The sequence below is a fragment of the Rhinichthys klamathensis genome, unplaced genomic scaffold (genome assembly GCF_029890125.1).
Source record: "Rhinichthys klamathensis goyatoka isolate OS25496 unplaced genomic scaffold, OSU_Roscu_1.1 h1tg000347l_1, whole genome shotgun sequence".
Taxonomy (NCBI): Eukaryota; Metazoa; Chordata; class Actinopteri; order Cypriniformes; family Leuciscidae; genus Rhinichthys; species Rhinichthys klamathensis.
The window spans coordinates 373,344-392,984 of record NW_026606859.1 but is presented as its reverse complement, the minus strand read 5'-3'; the positions used below and the strand labels follow the sequence as shown (position 1 = coordinate 392,984).

At 37.7% G+C, this 19,641-nt stretch overlaps 1 protein-coding gene across 2 annotated transcripts in view; it reads right to left on the bottom strand.

Annotated features, from left to right (window-relative positions):
* Positions 1-19,641, bottom strand: part of zgc:113516 (uncharacterized protein LOC541449 homolog) — a 50,251-nt gene that overhangs the window by 15,891 nt on the left and 14,719 nt on the right. For both annotated transcript variants that reach the window (XM_056232547.1, XM_056232546.1), the window contains exons 2-3: positions 14,202-14,464; positions 13,775-13,918 (exon numbers count right to left, since the gene is read on the bottom strand). In XM_056232547.1, coding sequence (XP_056088522.1) covers positions 13,775-13,918; positions 14,202-14,464 — 407 coding nt within the window. The remainder of the gene's footprint in view (positions 1-13,774; positions 13,919-14,201; positions 14,465-19,641) is intronic.

Here is a 19,641-nt window from a genome sequence, read left to right as displayed (position 1 = left end):
CCGGCGCGATAGGCAGACTTTTTTTCTTATCAGTGCAAAAGAGACTCAAAATACTCTGTTGATTTTAATCTTACATGTAAGTGTTATACATCAGTCGATCCTGTTTAGTGTATATTATTTTTCTGTATACTCACAATAAAAACAAAGTGTTGTGCTTTTTGTCAAATGAAGAAAAATAAACATGATGCGAGTTTTGCCTTCTCTCTGTCAGTGCAGTCCATTCTGAAACGCGTCCGAAAAATTAACTCTAACTCTGCAAATACTTGTCACACAGGCACGAGAGATTTTTCTTTATGAAGCTTGAATTCTCTTCTTTTCAATGAAGTAATTTATATAAAAAACAAATATTCTCAGTTTATGTAATCTGTATGAAAAGAGAGTGCTGTCAGAATTTTTTTCCCCAGCTCATTACACTTCATTACGCGTTAATCTGACACGCCCACGGAGAACGCGCGCTATTCAAACGCAAATGTAGAGGAAAGCCATGACAACGCCCACATCAGCTGTTCCACCGCGGCGGTAAAATGTGGGGTGTATTTGCTACCTTTTACCGCTAAGAGGCGCTACAATCATAGACTCTGAAAAGTGTTCGTTTATTCTCTCTAATGCGTAATCTGCTGCTCATTCAGAGCGATTGAAAGCTGGTAGCAGATGAATTCAACAAGTGAAACGTAGTTAAAATAATTCATTACCACAATACTGAAATTAGGCTGAAATACTGAAATGAAATTGAATAAATAATGAAAACATAAAACATTGCAATAAAAACATTTAGGCTACATCAATGAAGCTTTACAAAAGCATAAGACTTTAACTCTAACAGCGTACAAACGGTGGCTCAGTGATCAACGCATCAACACGAGCTTCAGGGAGCTTCAATCGACCCGAGATCGAATCTCAATGTGGCATACATGTTGTTAACCGATGTTGGCCAACAGCGTTTATATTTTACCTTCTTGATGCTTAAATAGCTAACTGTTTATAACTGTTTACTTATTTAAAGTCAAGAGTTTTGTTTAATTATCATTACAACATAAATTTGCTACATTCCAGTAGAACCGCAGCCGCTGCACAAAGGACACAAACTGATGAAGGAAGATTGTCAGCCGATTGCATCAGAAAATGAAAATGAAGAAGCTCGTCTTTAGTCTGCTAAATTATTGTGTAATGTAAAAGAACACTAAAATTACTTAAGTTTGAAACCAAGTTCGAACATTTCAAGGTTTAAATAAAGTGTTTTTTTTTATTTAAAACAGGGTTGCATCGGGTTTAGAGTTTATTTCTTTTGCGATGCAAAATAAGAAACACTAGGCTAATATTATTCTTGCGACATTTTAAATTTGTATTGCCAAATAAATGACATTAAACAATTAAAACAGTAGGCCTACAAAACGAAAATTGTCCAAAGCAACATAATTAAATTAAAACATGCGTTTTTCTTTGCCTCTCTCGCGCTGAATCTCTTTTTAACAAGTTTATTTAGTCTCCCTCGCTCTCCATATGAAAGAGGAACATTAACACCTATGCCTATTGTCCTGCGCGCACAGCACTGAACTGTCCCCCAACCCCCCACCGGCTATCGGAGTCTGAGGCTGATTTAACACAAAGAGAAGTCGTAATTCACACTTAAATCGCTATTCTAGACAGTGTTGATAATGAAGGAATTAAATGATTTAAGTTACATGTAGCCTAGTGAAATTTCTGTCATAAAAGTTTATTACTAAATATTTCATTATTTCAATAATTGATGAAATAAAACTGGTTTGGGCCAGCTTTTTCCAAGCAAAACTAAATATAATCTGAAAAAACGCATGTTCATTTGTTGTCATGAACAAAATGTTCAACTTAATATTAAATTCTACAGGGATCTTTGGATCCTTTCAACCAGGCATGCAATTTGTGAATTAAGTTTTTATTATTTTTTTTATTATTCAAATAAATATCGAACCACGGTGCTTCGTGGTAATGCTGCTAAATTAAATAACATGTAGGCCTATAGAATAATTATGAACTTAAATGAAACAATATCGCAACATTTCGACAAATACATTATTTGATCTGTTTTTACATTTTAATTCAGGGCGATTTAGCCTGCTACATTTCATTAGAGCGAGATTTTCACCCTTGTCATTTTCTCATTGGGAAGCGCTTACATAGGCTACATGTTTGAGTAGATCCTCTGTACCTCTCGTTTTCATATGGATTACATAATCAGATAACATTTATTAGCCTGAATATTTAGACATTTAAAGGCATTAGACAGAGCCGATTTCTTATAGTGACTGAGCTGAAGTGGCTTTCGGTTCATTTTTGTGACGCGCAGTTCCCGGAGACAGAGACGACAGATAAACTTTTGTCGTTAGCAAAAGTTCGAATAAAACCCGATTTTAGAAAAATGCATAGGGCCACTCGGCGTGGTCTGCCAAAACACTTAATTATAAACTTCAATATTTCATTCAAAATAATCTCAAAACGCTTTGTGAAATTTTGAAAAGCCGTGCATGCATTAAGGCCACTTGAACTATGGACAACTGAAACGCTGGTTTTGATTTTATTGTTTATCGTTGTTTAAACGTGCTTGTTCTGTTGCATATCTCTATTTTATATTTGATATGGTCTATTGGTGAAGTAGCCTATAGCATTGATTACTGTGGAGGGAGGGGTGTGGGGATTCAAATAATTCAGCAGAAGCAGGGATGTTTAGACCAGAAGGAAATCCCCGTCCCCCTGGCAAATCACACTTTACTTAAAACCATGTTTTTAAAAACTCTAGGTTGTAGGGAATCAAAAAAAATAATAATAATAGGCCTAATAAAATATATATATATATATATTGGCTATATATATAAAATTACTTTTTTTACAGAACTGCTTTTGAAATTACGATTGGCCTCATACGATTGGTACAGATGCAAAGTCGTTCTGTTGGATACTATTGTTCCTTAGTGTAAAATGGAAATGCATGGTAATTTTATTTTATAAATATAAGCAAAAAACTGTATGGTTTACCAGAGTTTTAGAGCTACACAAATCTCTCTGCATTAATAAATATAAAATTTACAATACCATGTTTGTTCGGGATTTGAACCCGTGTCATCTTGATGATCGAACCGTAAGTTCTACCACTCGGCTATGAATTTTCTCACTGAGAAATGCCCAAACGTTTGTTTGTCATGAGCGAGAAAACGTTTTGTCGTTAGCCTGTGAGTGTAGGCCTACTTTAGCCTACATGAATAAAAGTAGACCTTTTACAGTTTTAAAAGATGATATCTTATCTGTATGACCAACAATTACGCAGTAAGTTCTTTTAGCTGTTATGAGAAAAATAAATTCAAATGAACGCGCCGCCGCGTTTGTCAAACTCTAATTCAACATGCCAGAATAAAGCCAGATTTTAGAATAATGCATAGCCACTCGGCGTGGTGTGCCAAAATACCCTAATTATAAACTTCAATATTTCATTCAAAACCATCTCAAAACGCTTTGTGACATTTTAAAAAGCCGTGAATGTATTAAGGCCACTGGAACCCGGATCGTAACTGCAACGCGCTGCATGTCTCAATACAGGAGCAGAAGCGCTGGTTCAGATTGTATTGTTTGTTGTTTAAACGTGCATGTTGCATATTTAAAAATATTTGTTTAAAAATAAATGTTTGTTGTAGGCTTATTTGCAAATTACCATAACTTGTAGAATTTCATCCTTACTGTTAATTGACATTAGCCCCACTTACGTTTTGATAAATGTCCCTTTGCGCCACCTGGCGGTCATTTCGCGAACGACTTTGAAATGCGACTGGTTTATTTTTATTGTATTGGTCTACTTTAAAAAATAATACTTTATAAGACATTTATGGAAAAAGACTATTTTCTTTTCAAGATTCTGTAGAATGGCCCATATAGCATTTGACTAGAATTTGTTTCCAGGTATGACTAAAAATGTGCTTTTGGCTTTCATTTATATTTTGATTGTTTGTATATATATATATATATATATATATATATATATATATATATATATATATATATATATATATATGTGTGTGTGTGTGTGTGTATATATATATATATATATATATATATATTTAGGCTATATATATACAAGAAAGAATGCAATGACAATATATATATATATATATATATATTGTCCTTGCATTATTTCTTGTGTGACACCCCTGAATGAAAGGCTCATTATTATGTAGGGTCACTGTCTGAGAACCACTTAATATTCATGATAGGGGTTGGGCCGTTCCGCCCATCTGCATATTGCCTTGGCAAACAAAAAAATGTTTTTCACAATTTAAAACAATCTATTGGTTTATGTGAATGATTAGGAAGGATGATTTTCAGATCATTTTGAAGCCAGAACTCGAAGCGTCAACATCCATTTGTCAAAAGTCTTGTGGACACATATTTAGTATTTGTTTTGTGGTCTTATTTCAGCAGCTTTCATTTTAATTTTTTTCAATAACCACGCATAAACAATATTCTCTTAAAAATACAAACAATGTACATACAAGTTGCTCACAGATTATGGTAGCCCTGTTTGTGCTATATAGAGTGAATTTACACCTTTGCCATTAACATGTTTATAAATAACTGAAAAAAGCACAAATGTAAGGGCATCACAGAACATCCAAATGGCCCCAAAAACACCTCAGACCCCAGAGGGTTAACCCGACGGTGTCTGGTTTTTATCTGTCTAGCATGTTACTGTCCATAAGCACAAGTAGTCCTAGGAGGGTTATGAGCCCCAGTTTTTATTTATGAACTCGACCCTGTCTGGTTAGTGTCATTATACTGGGAGACTGATTATGGCTTGTTTTGTTGAGCCTTGGGGTGTTTCCCTAGGCTCCATTTTTTTCAGCCAATTGCTAATGTGCAGCATTTTACATTGCGTCCCTACTGTATATTATCTACGCAATACAAAGTGACCGTTCTTGAAAGGAAACGTACTCGGTTACTAACGTAATCTCGGTTCCCTGAGAGTGGGGAACGAGTATTGCCTAGCCTGCCTCACTATTGCAATCTGTCAGGATGTGTCGCTTCAGTCGATTTAAACCTGGTATTTTGGCCGAAATGAGCGGTATTTATAGGCTTAGGCCTCGCCTATTTAGGCACGCTCTGACGTATTCTGCGCCAAGTCAGTCGATTGGTCGCGCGTTCAGAGGTGCACGGCCATTGGATGTGCAGTTGCCACAGCACAGCCAATGAGCGAGCTAGACGCTCTGCTGTGTTTCACTGTGCAGCTGCACTGCGTTTTAAATTAAAGCTTCAATATTTTGAGGAAAAGGAGTTTCCCCACTGCGTATTAGCTACGCAATACTGGTTCCCTACTCTCAGGGAACCGAGGTTACGTTACTAACCGAGTACATTTATCACTTTTGACCAATAGGTGGCACAATTACGAAATTGATGTGGTGTGGTCAGAGTGAGGTGACAATGACACATACAAATTTTGGTGTCAATATGTCAAGGCATTGTAGAGATACAGCGTCAGAGTCATTTTGGCATCCATGCCTAAACCTGTCTATCCATAACTTTGGTCTGAAGATGATATGATTACATATTGGTGAAAATCGAACAAACCGTCTAGGAGTTCGAAACAGAGTTAGAAAAAGTAGGTTTTGAAAGCAAATCAAAATGGCAGACACAGGCGCGCTGGAAGCTGTTTTTTATGCGAGGGGGGCTGAGGGCTGGGTTGGAAAATATGTGACGTCATTGTGTTATGGCGGACGACAAGACATGACATTTCTCTGTATATGTTGTAGCCAATAAAGAAAACATATTTAGTTTCATATTTATGTTTAAATATTATAGGCTAATGTTATTTTTTATTTAATCAATGTTGATTATGAAAGTGAGCGTGCAGCGTGAGAAAGACATGATACATGAGATCATGAGATACCCAAAATGTCTTTGTTGTTGTTGTTGTAGAAAGACTCTTTTAAAAATATTTTCGTTTAGTATAAATTGTATCTTAATTTTGATATGTTTTATCATACAATTGCCTGTATTTAATAGCTAAATAAGAAGCAAATATAGCAGAATGTAAGGCGCCGGCGATCACTTGCATTGCACGTAAACTGGAGGGCGCCGAAACTCAGCTTGTGCCTCACAGATTTTATAAATATAGGATATCTATTAGCTTGAAATGTCTTCTTTTAAACGAAACTATTCAAAACGAAAAGAAATAGACGACTCTCTGATTATGTAATCAAATGTGCATTTCTCTGTGGCGTTCGAGTCCGCATAACTTCATCTTTGCAGCGACACAGAAAACACCTGTTTATTAATAAACAATTAAATGTCTCCTTGCTATTTTTGACACATTAATAATCATTACTTTCGCCGGTTCTTTGTGGCAAGGTTTATGAGTGCGGGCGTGCGCTTGAGTGCGGCTATATTAGGCTACGTAAACGCTCATCCTGTAGCCTATTTAAGTAATTAAATCAATATAAAGGGGCGATGTGTCCACAGTGGCTAAAATGAACAACTACTAATCGACTAGAAGAAAACTTTAGTCGGAGGCAGCCCTTATTCCACATATTTTCGAACCAGCAGGCCATTCTGGGTTGAGCGCGCGACCCTGAGCGGAATGAGCGAGCCGAGGGATATTCAGAAATGCGCTCTCCGCTCACATGCTCTGATCGGAACAAACTAAGCATGACAAATTCAAACTTTATTTCATTTTCTCCGTAGCTTGAACACTCAAACACAGCATGTCTATTTTCATTTTTCCCCCCACGTTTTTTAGTACAATATTATGTTAGTCCACAGCCCCCACCAAGGGGGCTGTGGCTATGACGAGGGGGGCTGCAGCCCCCGCAGCACCCCCCTTCCCGCGCTACTGGGCAGACAGGAAGTTCGGCCAAAAATGGCAAATTTGATATCTATGTTTTCGGCCTGACCCAAAAAATCTATTGAGACCAGGTCATTACAATAAGTTAACTTATTCAAAAGTTATTAGCATTTTTGGAAAATTCATTATAACTTTTGGGCGCTGTCTCGGAACCTTTTGAGTACCTTCAAGGCATGGTGCTAATTGCACATACTGAGTTTCGTAATGGTACACCAATTCATTCGTAAAGTATAGGATTTCATATCATAATAATGTATTGAAGTTAATGGCAATTTCATGTTTTGTTCTATATATATATTTTTTTTCAAGGTCACTTTTATTTATATAGCACCTTAAAACAACATTACTGCTGACTGTTATAGTTATGTCTGTTCTGTATCTGTTTCCCTGAGTTTTCCCCGTCATTGTGTATTTGGTTCAGTCCTGTTCCCAGTTTTCCCGCTCCTTGTTAGTGTTCAGTTTTTTCACCTGTGTTCTGATTTGCCCCAGCTGTGTCTTGTTCCCTCATCCCGTCTGTGTATTTAATCCTGTCTGCTCTTTTGTTCATGGTCAGTTATTGAATGTATGTGATTGCCTGTATGTGTACGCTCCTCGAGTTTCTCTGAGATCTAAGTTACCCTAGTCTGTGATAATTAAAGTCTACTGCTGCATCTAGATCCGACTTCCGCCTTTGCTTCCACGCAAATCGTAACACTGACCAAGGTGCTTCACAAAAACACAAAAATAACAGTCGTCATAAATACATAGTATAAAAATTTAACTCACTAAGACTACATATCCACAATTATGAATAGGCCTGAGAAAAAATATACGTTTTCAGAGATGACTTAAATGCATATAAGGAAGAAGATAACCTAAAAAATTGAGGTAACAAGTTCCACAGCTTAGGACCAAATACAGAAAAGGCTCTGTCACCTTTAGATTTCAAGCGAGACAGTGGGATGGTTAATAATATGTCAGAGGATGATCTAAGAGAACTTCGGGGAGAGTATGGACAAATAAGGTCTGAGATATAAACTGGAGCCAGACCGTGCAAGGCTTTAAATACAAAAGTTAAAACCTTGTACTCAATTCTGTATTTGACCGGTAGCCAATGTAAATGTAATAAAATCGGGGTGATATGCTCACGTTTTTTCTTCCCTATTAAGAAGCGAGCTGCAGCATTTTGAACCAGTTGCGAACGCAATAGTGAAAACTGGTTTATACCAGTGTTGTGAACTTTTTTCTTCTTCTAAAGTGTAGGAACTCAGAAGCGAAGACCAGGAGACTCGGGTGTATCTTCAGCAGAATTCTTTATTGAGAACACGAGCTGTTGGTAGCTGTAGTCTATTTCGTCCAAGTCTGACTAAGTGTAGCAAGTGGCTCGATTTTAACGACTACGCCACCCCAAGTTAACAGGGAAAACAACCCACATAAAGCATGCAAATACGTTTCATCTGGAAAAGGCAAGAGGCATGGGCTTCCGTACAAAAATGTTTTATTGACAGTAAAAGTTGATCAACAAGGATTTAAAATCGGTAATTCACTTGGGTTATGATTGAATTAACAAAACAAAAAAAACAATACACAAAAGGAATAAACAAGATTCACAATAAATCTCCACAAGATTTACAATAAACCCTCACAAAATTCACAATACACCTTCACAAGATTCACAATAAACCGTCACAGGGGCTGAGGCTTCCAGTCAGGAGCAGGCTAGTGTGCCGGCAGCAGGTCCACCATTAGAAGCACGCCAACCCAACGTACACCCACCAAATTCACTGCAAATAACCAAAAGGTAGTGACACGGCAATAATGAGACTGTAATAACACTCTTAGTGAAACACCTGCAGTGAGACAAACAACCAGCCTGCCCTAGGAAGTCCTCAGCTCCTAAAGGAAAGAAAAAGAATATAGAGAAGTAATGAACTAAACAATTTAAGTAAACAAAAAAAAACAAAAAAACATTCAAAGTCAATTTATTGACTTTAACGTGACGAAAACCAACCAAAAAAAACAATATACAATGCACCCCAAAATAAACAAAATATAAATACTATAAACAGATTAAAGACAATAAGACAATAAACAAATACACTGACCGCTGCAGGAACACCACACAGAATTAACTGCAGTACGCACGGAAGTTATTGCAGGCAGACCGGCCAATCAGAATCAAATAATAAATGCACATTAAACAGGACAATTTAATTTAACAAAAGAAAATAAACCAAAACACATTCAAGGTCGGTCTATTGACTTAACAGTCCAACGTGACCGACACAAAAAAAACAAAAACAAACAATTTACCTTAACCCAAAATAACAAAGTATAAATACTCTAAACACTCGCATTCACACTCAAGAAAAACAATAAACAAATACACTGTGACCGCGGCAGAAACTCACACCAAATACAGAGTTAACTGCAATAACGTTACGCCTGGAAGTGATTCCAGGCAGACACGGTCACTCAGACATCAAATAACTAGAAAACAAATCTACCAAAAACAAAAGTAAAGAAATGCCAACTAATAACAAAGAAAACAGAATAATCCTTCAAGCCCGCATAGACATACTTGACTTAAACGTAACGATGTGGAGAAAGCAGCAGCGTGGCTTTAAAGAGCGAGTGGCGAAGAGAGAGAGAGCGCGCTGTTTAATGCGACTGCTCACTTAACCTGCTTTAGCGTCCACGAAGACCTTCAAAACAGTAAACAAGGGTTACGACTAACAAAGTGATCGACCAGTTACCCGCCCTATAATGCAAGTAAACACTATCCCAGTTTACCTACCAGAGAATACGATCGAGATACACTTCAACATTTCAAAGAATCAATTAACAGCCTTGTTGACTGCAACAGCTGGTGTTCCGATCAGTTAAGCTGCGAAGCCACACCGATGGAAGCCCTGAAGGCACACCGTACTGAAACAAATTGCCACAACCTAAGTTAGGACAAAAAAAGGAAAGAAACTTCCCACTACGCCCCAAGATGATACCAAGCATACCTGGGAGTAAGCAGCAACCCACGCGCACAAACCCTCAGCAACCCGGCGGCGCACTCAGTCTGTAGTTACAACGAAAGGGGCGGGCTTTCAACCATGACGCACCCCAAGAGGCCTGAATGAATGGTTTATATACCCCAAATGGGCGATTGCTCATTGGCCACCTACCAAATAGTACTGACGTCACACGACTTCACTACATTCGGGAACGTTCCCTTGCAATCTAGGGGCGGGGATTTACATTGTGATGAGACACAATTGAACAAAGCATGTAAATGAAGTATACAGGTTTAGAAACCTGCCCTAGACTGAGAGTGATACCAATCCTAATCCAATCAGCATAACTATTCAAACTGAGCCAGGGGCTCCCGAGCCATTAAAGACAAAGAGTCTCAGTCATCTGATGCATTTAACTTACAATAGAGAGACCAGGACTGGCAGAATCTCTTGCTGGAAACTCTGATATAATCATCATTTATACCTCAAATGCTAAATTCAGTCTACTAAACTTTCTCAGTTTATATACTATTGTACTGGAACCTAAATTAAACATTTAATAAATTTGTAACACTACACCAGCATAAAGAGAGTTGCAATAATCAAGCTTTGTTGAAATGAAGGCATGAATGACTGTCTCTAGGTCACCAAACGATAGAAAAGATTATAATTTCTGTAAACCCCTAAGCTGTAAAAAAAACTGGCTCTGACAACAGTTTATTTGCTTGTCGAATTTTAACTCAGAATCGACAATAAAACCCAGGTTCTTTACATGAGTCAGGATATTCGCTTGCAGAGGTCCTAAACTAGAGGTCAGGCCGTCTACCAAATGGGGGGAGCCACATAAAATGACTCCAGTCTTGTTTTCATTTAACTGAAGAAAATGATCCAGGTTTTATTGACATGTACAACTGGGTATCATCCACATAAATATGATACAGAACCTTGTGAAATAAAAAAATGTAACGTAGAGGGAGCATAAATAAGGAAAATAAAATCGGGCCCAAAATGGAGCCTTGCGGTACTCCACCCGTGACAGAAGCAAGCGATGAATGAAACTGACCCATCTCCACAGAGAAGCTCCTCTCAGAGAAATAAGACTCAAACCACTCTACAGCTGAATCACAGATACCAGCCTCGGTTTTTAACCTGTTTAAAAGAATGCAGTGATCCACTGAATCAAAAGCTGCACTTAAATCCAACAATACCAGAACTGCACAATTTCCAGAATCCACAAATAATAACAAGTAGTTAACCACTCTTAACAAGGCCTATTCACTGCTATGCTTAGATCTAAAACCAGACTGAAATGGATCGAATATATTATTCTCAATCAAGTAAGGGGACAACTGATTTAAAACAGCTTTCTCCAATACTTTTGATTAGAATGGCAGTTTCGAAATAGGTCTGTAGTTATTAAGATCAGATGGATCCAGATTTACTTTAAGCAGTGGATGAACTACTGCATGTTTGAAACAAGATGGAACAGAACTTGTCTGTAAGGAACTGTTGATAACAGAAATCATATTTGGTGCAACTGAGTCCAAGACTTCCTTAAGTAATGTAGTTGGTATAACGTCAAATGAACAAGGGGTCGATCTTAAACTAGACACTATATTCAACAGTTTAGAATGCAAGATTGGATGGAAGTGTGAAAATTTAGCTAGACTCAAAGGCAAACGCTAGACCTTCTCAGATGGATTCAGTACAATCTGGGATTTAAAGCAAATTATTTTGTTTATGAAAAAGCTGCAAAACTTCTCACACAACTCTGGGCTCTGAGCAACACCAATCTCAGTGGAAGTATTTAATAGTGAATTTATAGTAGAAAACAAAAACTTTGCACAGTGGGAATTTTGAGAAATAAAATTTGAAAAATATTTAGACCTTTGCAAGGCAACTGTTACATGTATGTCCTGTGTTTCCCCCTGCATAGTGTTTTTGGTTCAGTCCTGTGTCCCAGTTTTCCCGCTCCTCGTTAGTGTTCAGTTCATTCACCTGTGTTGTGCTAATTTGCCCCAGCTGTGCCTTGTTTCCCTGATTTGTTCTCTGTGTATTTAAACCCTGTGTTCTCCCTCATTCCTGGTCCGTTCTCGTTCATGTATAGCGTGGTTTCTGTGACTCCTGTGTTTAATGATTAAATCCCTGTTCATCCTCGTCTCCTCGTGATTCCTACCACACGTATTGTAACAGCAACCTCCTCTTGAAATTTGACTAAGGAATTTTACAGTAGCTGATAAGAGATTTGTAATTTATCCTTCCTCCATTTTCTTTCTGCCCTTCTAACCTCCTTCCTTAGAGTACAAAGACTTAGAGTTAGCAGCCCCTAAGTTAATAACTAATGATCTTTGCAATGGAAGTGAATCAATCAAAACTAACTTTAGCTGGACAATATCTTTGTTTTGGAGTTATAGACATTTATGTGTATGAGCGCATAAAAAATGACCCATGGACAACTCTGTTTGCATTTTTTTTTTTTTTTTTGCCACTTAATATCAATATTTTGAGATTTGGGCATTAGCGAAAAGCCAGCGACCTATGTTTCCGAATTTCATCCGATGGTTTCTTCTCGATCAGACTAACAGTTTCGAAGATATTCGCAAAAGTTTTTAAGCGCTAAATCACAATGTTGCTCTAACCGTAAGAAGAAACCTAGCATGTTTGATATTGTTGGACTCGGCAAGGATTCAGGAGTGTAAGGAGATTACTCCCGTGAAAATACGTCAACCAGGTCCAAAGTTATAAGCATCTGAATATTTGATTTTACCACTAGGGGGCGCTGGTTGGGAACTTCTCAGGCTCCTTCAGGGCATCGTTGAATGACCTATACTGAGTTTCGTACCAATACGCTAATGTGTTCATAAAATACTGAATTTCACTACAAAATTCAAAATGGCCGATATGAAAAAAAATGGATATCATTCAATGCGGCATACCGCCCCGAATCTAACAAGAGCACCTTTATGATTTTTGAACAAATCGTTCAGAAGTTATAAGCAAAAATAGCCATTTTTGTATCTCCGAACCAGTAGGTGGTGATGACATGTACAAAGTTTGGAGATTCAGCCTTACGTCTGTTTTCAGAAGCGCTAGGTAAAATTCGTTTGCGCTGTATTCGAAAACGGTTTGATGAATACACTTGAATTCCATAACTTTTCTGTCGGCATGGTCTGAAAATGTCCTGTTCAATTTTCTTGAAAATCAGAGCAACCGTCAAGGACGAGTTTGAAAAAGTAGATTTTTCAGAAAATTCTAAATGACCCATTCTTCAATACGTAAATATGTATTGAATATGTAAGTTAAATTCTTAATCACTGTTATAATATCAGAGGTGAAAACTGCAGCAGCTTTTTCCACATAGTCTAATGCTCTTTTCACATTATTAAATGTTCTCTAATCTAACATGTAACATTTCTTAATTAGGCTAATGAAATTAACTTGGAAAAAAAGCTGGACCTGGTCTACAGATGAAGAGGAGAATATTAAAATCCAACAGGAAAAAAGAATAACTGCTGCTTTTGTATTTGTAGGAAATAAAGATGACCAAATAAATTTGTGAATTATTAGTGTTTATTTAACAGCTGTGTTATGGCATATACTTCGACTCTTCCTTCTGACATCCATTCCATTCGTTTCATTTTCGGAAGGTGCGGTGATGGGAAAATGCATGTCATCAATGCATCCAACCAATGTTTAAGATGTTTTCTTAGAATAATTTAATGTAATGCTGCTTTGAAACATTTTGTCTGATGTTAATCATTGAAGATGTAATAATGTGAAACAATTTTAATGTTCCAATAATGTGGAATTAACTTTTTACATACCCATCCATTTTCCAAAACGCTCGTTTTGTGTAGAGTATTTAAAATCATGTACTTTCAAATATGAATCTACTATTCAGCAATGTTTCATAACACTGAGATTATCTTACCTTTGCTGTTTAGGAGCATCAGAACTCTGGACCAGGTTCAGGAACTGGGACAATCTAGACCACAAAACCGGTGTCCCGGGTGTACTGTTTCCCATTTCTCCACACTGTATGGAATGGATTTTTCCCATTTCTGTTGCAATCAATCTACAGTCAATGAAACGTGTCATTTCAGTTGATCATATTGAGAAAATGAAGTAGCAATAAAAAGAAACATTAGCTTTCATCTAGCTAAGGTATTTTAGGTAGCCAAACCTATACATACCTACAATCAGCCACATTTGGGGCTTGCAACTTTAGCACCCAAGGATACAAATAAAATATATTCTTAGAGATCCAAAGTGCTCTGGTCAATGATGCTCACAGAAAGCTCTGCGAAAACCTAGCCTTGTTTTGAACGCGTGAACTAGATGTGTGAGTGTTTTCAGACCTGTAAACGGAGGGCTGTCTCAGCAGTGTGTCGTCCAGCACAACTCCTCTGATAAACTCATAGCAGATGCCGTTCCTGAAGCTGCAGAAGAGCTCTGGCCCACAGCCATGTGTGTGGAGCACCTGGAACATCTCCAGTTCTTTCTCTCGGTCCAGAAACAGCTCCGTCATCTGCCCATAAATCCTCACAAGAACAACAGGATCTTCAGTCATAGAGCCCACATAGCAGCCCATTAACTGGTTGGTGATGCCCTCAGTGAAAGCCTAGGCTCATTAAAAAAAACCACAGTATACAAATAAAACAGTTATTCAAAATAAACTCCAGTCTGTTTTTGACTATAATAACACACTTAAGGAGAATCTCTGCAGATTTTCTTCCCTCAAATCTTAAACATGCTCACACTACCAGATTTGAAAATCGCGGCGCATCACACACTACACAATGCTATTAAGATTATCGTGCCAGAGGACGCGCTCACGTGATCTCACGCAGCAGATCGGAAGCAGAAAAGCGGATGTAAACAAAATATCTGTCCCTCATATCAAGTCATGTTGGTGAAAAGGTTGCCGTGACCAAGGAAAGATATTTTTTTTTTTAAATCATCCTTTTAACATTTAAGGTTAGACTATTTCTAATGAATGGCGTCAGGTCTCTGGTCAATACAATGAAAAAATGCCATTGATCTCTATGAAGTGAAGCATGTGAAGTTGCCCATGCGCCGCATTGCTGCTCAGCTGAGCCTTGTAAAGTGGAGCTCAAAGTTAAAATTAAATATTAAAATAATTAACAGCTCGTTTCATTACATCTATATCTGAATGAATCCGCATTTTTTTACATTACCGTTGAATGGACAGTTTAATGACTCACTCAAAGACAGTCCCTTGCCGTAACAATGTAACTGGACTGAGCGACAGCCTGTGTCTAACGCAGAGACGAGCAGTGCCATACTGGGGACATATCAGCAGAAAGCCTTTAGTAAAGTGAGATTCGAGGATCGAAACTAACTGTTATACAACAATGGCCTAAAAAGCTTATTGTCAGGGTTATGTTCAGTTATTATTATGTGGACCCTTATTTGACATTGTATCTTCCGTTTACTCCACTTCGTTTCAATGCACTTTTTAGTTTCGGTTTCATTACTGAACATCAGTGTTGGGCAGTAATGCGTTACTGTAACGCAGTTACTTTTGACAGTAACTAATACTGTAACGCATTACTTTTTAAATAAATTAACTCCGTTACCGTACGGCGCGTTGTCTGTTACTTTTTTTAATTAATTAGTTGCTGGAGCGACTGAGAAGTGTGCGCTGTCATTACACAGTACGAGAGCACTGAAGAGACTGCTAGCATTATACAGAGCGAGAGGACACCTGAGGACACATAACAAACTCACTGGCTGAGTTGTTTACGTACACGTGGGGCTAAACTTCGCCGGCGAACATTCATTAGCCTGCGAAGTTTTATTTTTAAAACTAGTGACGTGATTGATTGCTTACATTGATATGTTCATGCAGCCGACATCAAGTCTAATCAAGTGTTCTAACATTTAAGCAAATAAAGTGAAAGACTGTACATGTAATATAGGTCTACATTTATGTAATTTTAATGCTCTGGCCTTTGCAGATATTTAAATATGGCCATCTTCTTTAAGCTTGAATCATATAAATGGTAACACTTTACAATAAGATTACAATTTTAGCATTAAATATGGTTAATAAATGTTGTAGAAGTATCATTCATTGTTAGATGTATTTGTATCTCCTTAGTTAATGTAGGCCTCCTATGAACTAACAAGAATGATCAAGGTACAATTGTATTGCTCAAATATTAATTCATGCAGTAAAAACCACAGTGGTAAAAACGTATACTGTCAGCTGCATGAACATATCAATGTTGAGAAAGCAAACAAGTCACTAGCTTTAAAAATGCTTGTTTTGTTATTTATTTCAGAAATCCTTGATATATTCAGTTTGTGCTGGTCTGACTTAAATAAAATAGTGTTTAAAAATTACTTTCTGTTTAAGTCAGTTTTGTGTTTGTATAGACCATAACGTATTAAAGGGCATTAATGGGAACATTTAAGAACTTTCTTTAAAAAAGTAACTAAAAAGTTACTTTTAACAGTAACGCATTACTTTTTGGTGTAAGTAATCAACAAAGTAATTGAGTTACTTTTTGAATGAAGTAACTAGTAACTGTAACTACTTACTATTTCTTAGTAACTAGCACAACACTGCTGAACATGTACTCGTCTTCGCGCCTGCTGACCACAGCGTAACACTTATTTATTTAGTAATAAATAAATAAATGAAAATAATACCGCATATCGCGCTGTTGAGTCACTCAAAATTACAACAATGGAAATTCCTTCACCACGACACCCCTATTGTTTCTTAATGGCTAGGCAGTACTGACGTACCGGTATTCACAATCTTGCTCATCCTGATAAATATCAAACTAGTTTGATATGATCGGGGCGAGCCCGATTTGTGTGAGAGCAGATCGGGAGGTACAAGATCTGTGAAAGCCTCACATTACCAGATAATCTGCGCCGAACATCGGAACCGATCGAGGTAATCAACAAGATTTTTTCTCCGATTCTCGTGAGGGGAAAATCGGGCATAAATCGGCCTAAAACTCCTGTAGTGTGAGCCAGGCATAACACAGATTTAGACAGATTTGCGAACAATATTTGAGAGAAATAGGCCTTTTGTGTACAAAAGTCGTAGATCTTTGAGGTCAGCTCATGAAAAATTGGGGCAAACTTTTAAACAGAAAATTCTAAAATGTATTCCCAAAATCATGCAGCCCTATAGATTCTCTTGATATCAGCATGTTCACAGGTGTTTTTTATTTTTATTTTATTTTTTATACAGGGACCAGATGCCACTGATGAGTCCTGCTGACTTCAACATTCACACGAGTCTCTGTACATGAACATGGTAAAATGAAAAATGAAACACCTTGGAAATGACAGGTATGTAGCTACTATGTTTCAGAGATGGCACAAAGGTGTGTGACTGTTCAAGCCTCTGTCTTTAGATCAGTGTGTTCAATAATGTGCTTTTTTTTGTCATTTGTTGTGTTGTAAATAAATTCAAACAATCTAAAAGGCATTCTTTTTTAAATCTCCTCATTCTTTGTGCAAGGCTCCTCGTAATGATAGGGCCTGATAGCACCGTATAGGGCCATTAGGGGAGGGTCTTTGTCTTTCTCAGGTGTGGAACACATCAATATTCATGATGATTCACGCCTCCTCGCATAAAGCTTTCTTACACAAAACATGTCTTATTCAGATAAAACAATATATTGATTTAAATTTTGTGAGTAGTCAGGATGATTTTCACCTAGTTTTGGAGCAAATATTCTAGGCTAGGTGATACAATTTTCAAAAGTCCTGTGAAGAAATAATCAGTTTGGGTTTCATTACCTTATTTCAGTGGCAATTTTTTTTTCTCACAAACCACGCATAAATGTAATTATCTCAATACTACAAACTTTTACATACATGCTGCTGATATATTGCTGTAGTAGAGTTTGTGCTGAATACAGTGTAATCAGACTTTAGCCACGAAAATGTCACAAGTAACAGAAATAAACACAGGTCAGAGCATGTCAGAACACCTCCAGGACCCAGAAGACACCTCAGACCCCAGAGGGTTAAAGGGTTAGTTCACCCAAAAAATTGAAAACTCTGTCAGTAATTACTTACCATCAATGCAAATATACCATCAATGTACAGGTCTCCCAAACTACGCAGCCCTTTGTTTTCTAAAACTAAGAATCGTGAGTCAGTCTTTGCTGGAATGAACAGGTGATTGTTGCAAATTGGAGTTGCTAGAGGGGGGGTGAGCCATCCGAAGTGGCGTCTTATTTGCGTCCAAATTTTTAGAGTTCCAACAACAACCGGATTAGAGGTAAAGTTTGACGGGGAGAAGGGCAAGGTGCTACATGTCAAAGCTAGCAGCGACGAGGAGCAGGAGGCTGACTCACTCTGGCACCAACTGGATTGAGGGGAAGTAAACCAAGATATTATCTTATGCACGTTGGCTGCCCAGTAGTAGCCCATTAGATTGGGTAGACCCAGTCCCCCAGCCGATCTGTCCCTACAAAGCAGTGTACGACTTGCCCTTGGCCGTTTACCAGCCCAGATGAATGATGAAATAGTGTCATTTATAGCTGTGAAAAATGTCTTGGGAAGGAAGATGGGCAGACATTGAAAAACGTACAAGTATCTTGGTAACACATTCATTTTTATAATTTGTATCCTACCGGCCAAGGACAACGGAAGGTAATTCCATCTTTGTAAATCGGACTTGACGGTCGTTGTTAGTGAAGTCAGATTTTGCTCTCGCATTGTTCGCAAGGATCGTGTAACTTTAATGCCAAGGTATTTAAATCCTGTGTTGGCTATTTTAAAGGGTATAGTTGATGGCGATATGGCTACAGCTAATTGGTTAATTGGGAAGTATTCGCTTTTAGAAATATTTAGCTTATATCCCGACAGACGACCAAAACAATTCAACAAGGTCAGGATACGTGGGATGCTTGCCAAAGGGTCACTTACATAGAGAAGCAGATCATCTGCATATAATGAAACTTGATGTCTTATACTCCATCTTTCAATCCCCCCAAGTCCCTCCTCCATTTTTAGAGCAGCTGATAATGGTTCAATCGCTAACGCAAATAATAACGGGGATAGCGGGCACCCCTGTCGTGTTCCCCGAAAGAGTGGAAACGGAGTAGAACGTTGGTTGTTTGTGCACACTGAGGCGTAAGGAGAGGAGTAGAGCAAACTGACCCATGAAATTAAGTTAACCTTAAACACATTTTTCATGACACTTATATAGTGTGAATAGATTTCAAGATAGTCTGAATACCAAAAGAGATTCAGAAGTAACAAAGTGGTAAATAAAAAATGTAAGAAATAAATTAAAATAAAAAGGCAAATGTAAAGTAAAAATTAAACACAGGGTATTAATCTCTTAGGATTAAACATCGAGTGAACTGCAGATTTAGTACCCCTTCCATCATAATAATCGTTTGTAACCATATATTAGCTTGACAACCTTCTAACTTAAATATGAAATAAAATAGTACACGCTATTATTTTCTTTAATTAATTTCAAATTAGAATTAAGTGGATTGTAACACACAACACCAGCTTCTGAACCCGCCGAACTAGATACAGGGCTAATCTAGCATAGCAGTTAAAGGTAAACCTCAAACCTAGGCCCCACAGAGTCTAACCAGTCCTTAAATCTCTTTGAGATAGACACATTAACTCACTAAGTAGTATATCGTCCTTGTAAAAAATGATGGGCGCTAAGGCTCAGCAGGTTTTCGTCTTAATTTAAGACTTACCAATACGAAAACAGCTCCTCCTGTCAGGGAGCCAGCTAGATGAACATGGTCCATATTAGCCGCGGGTAAAATAGCA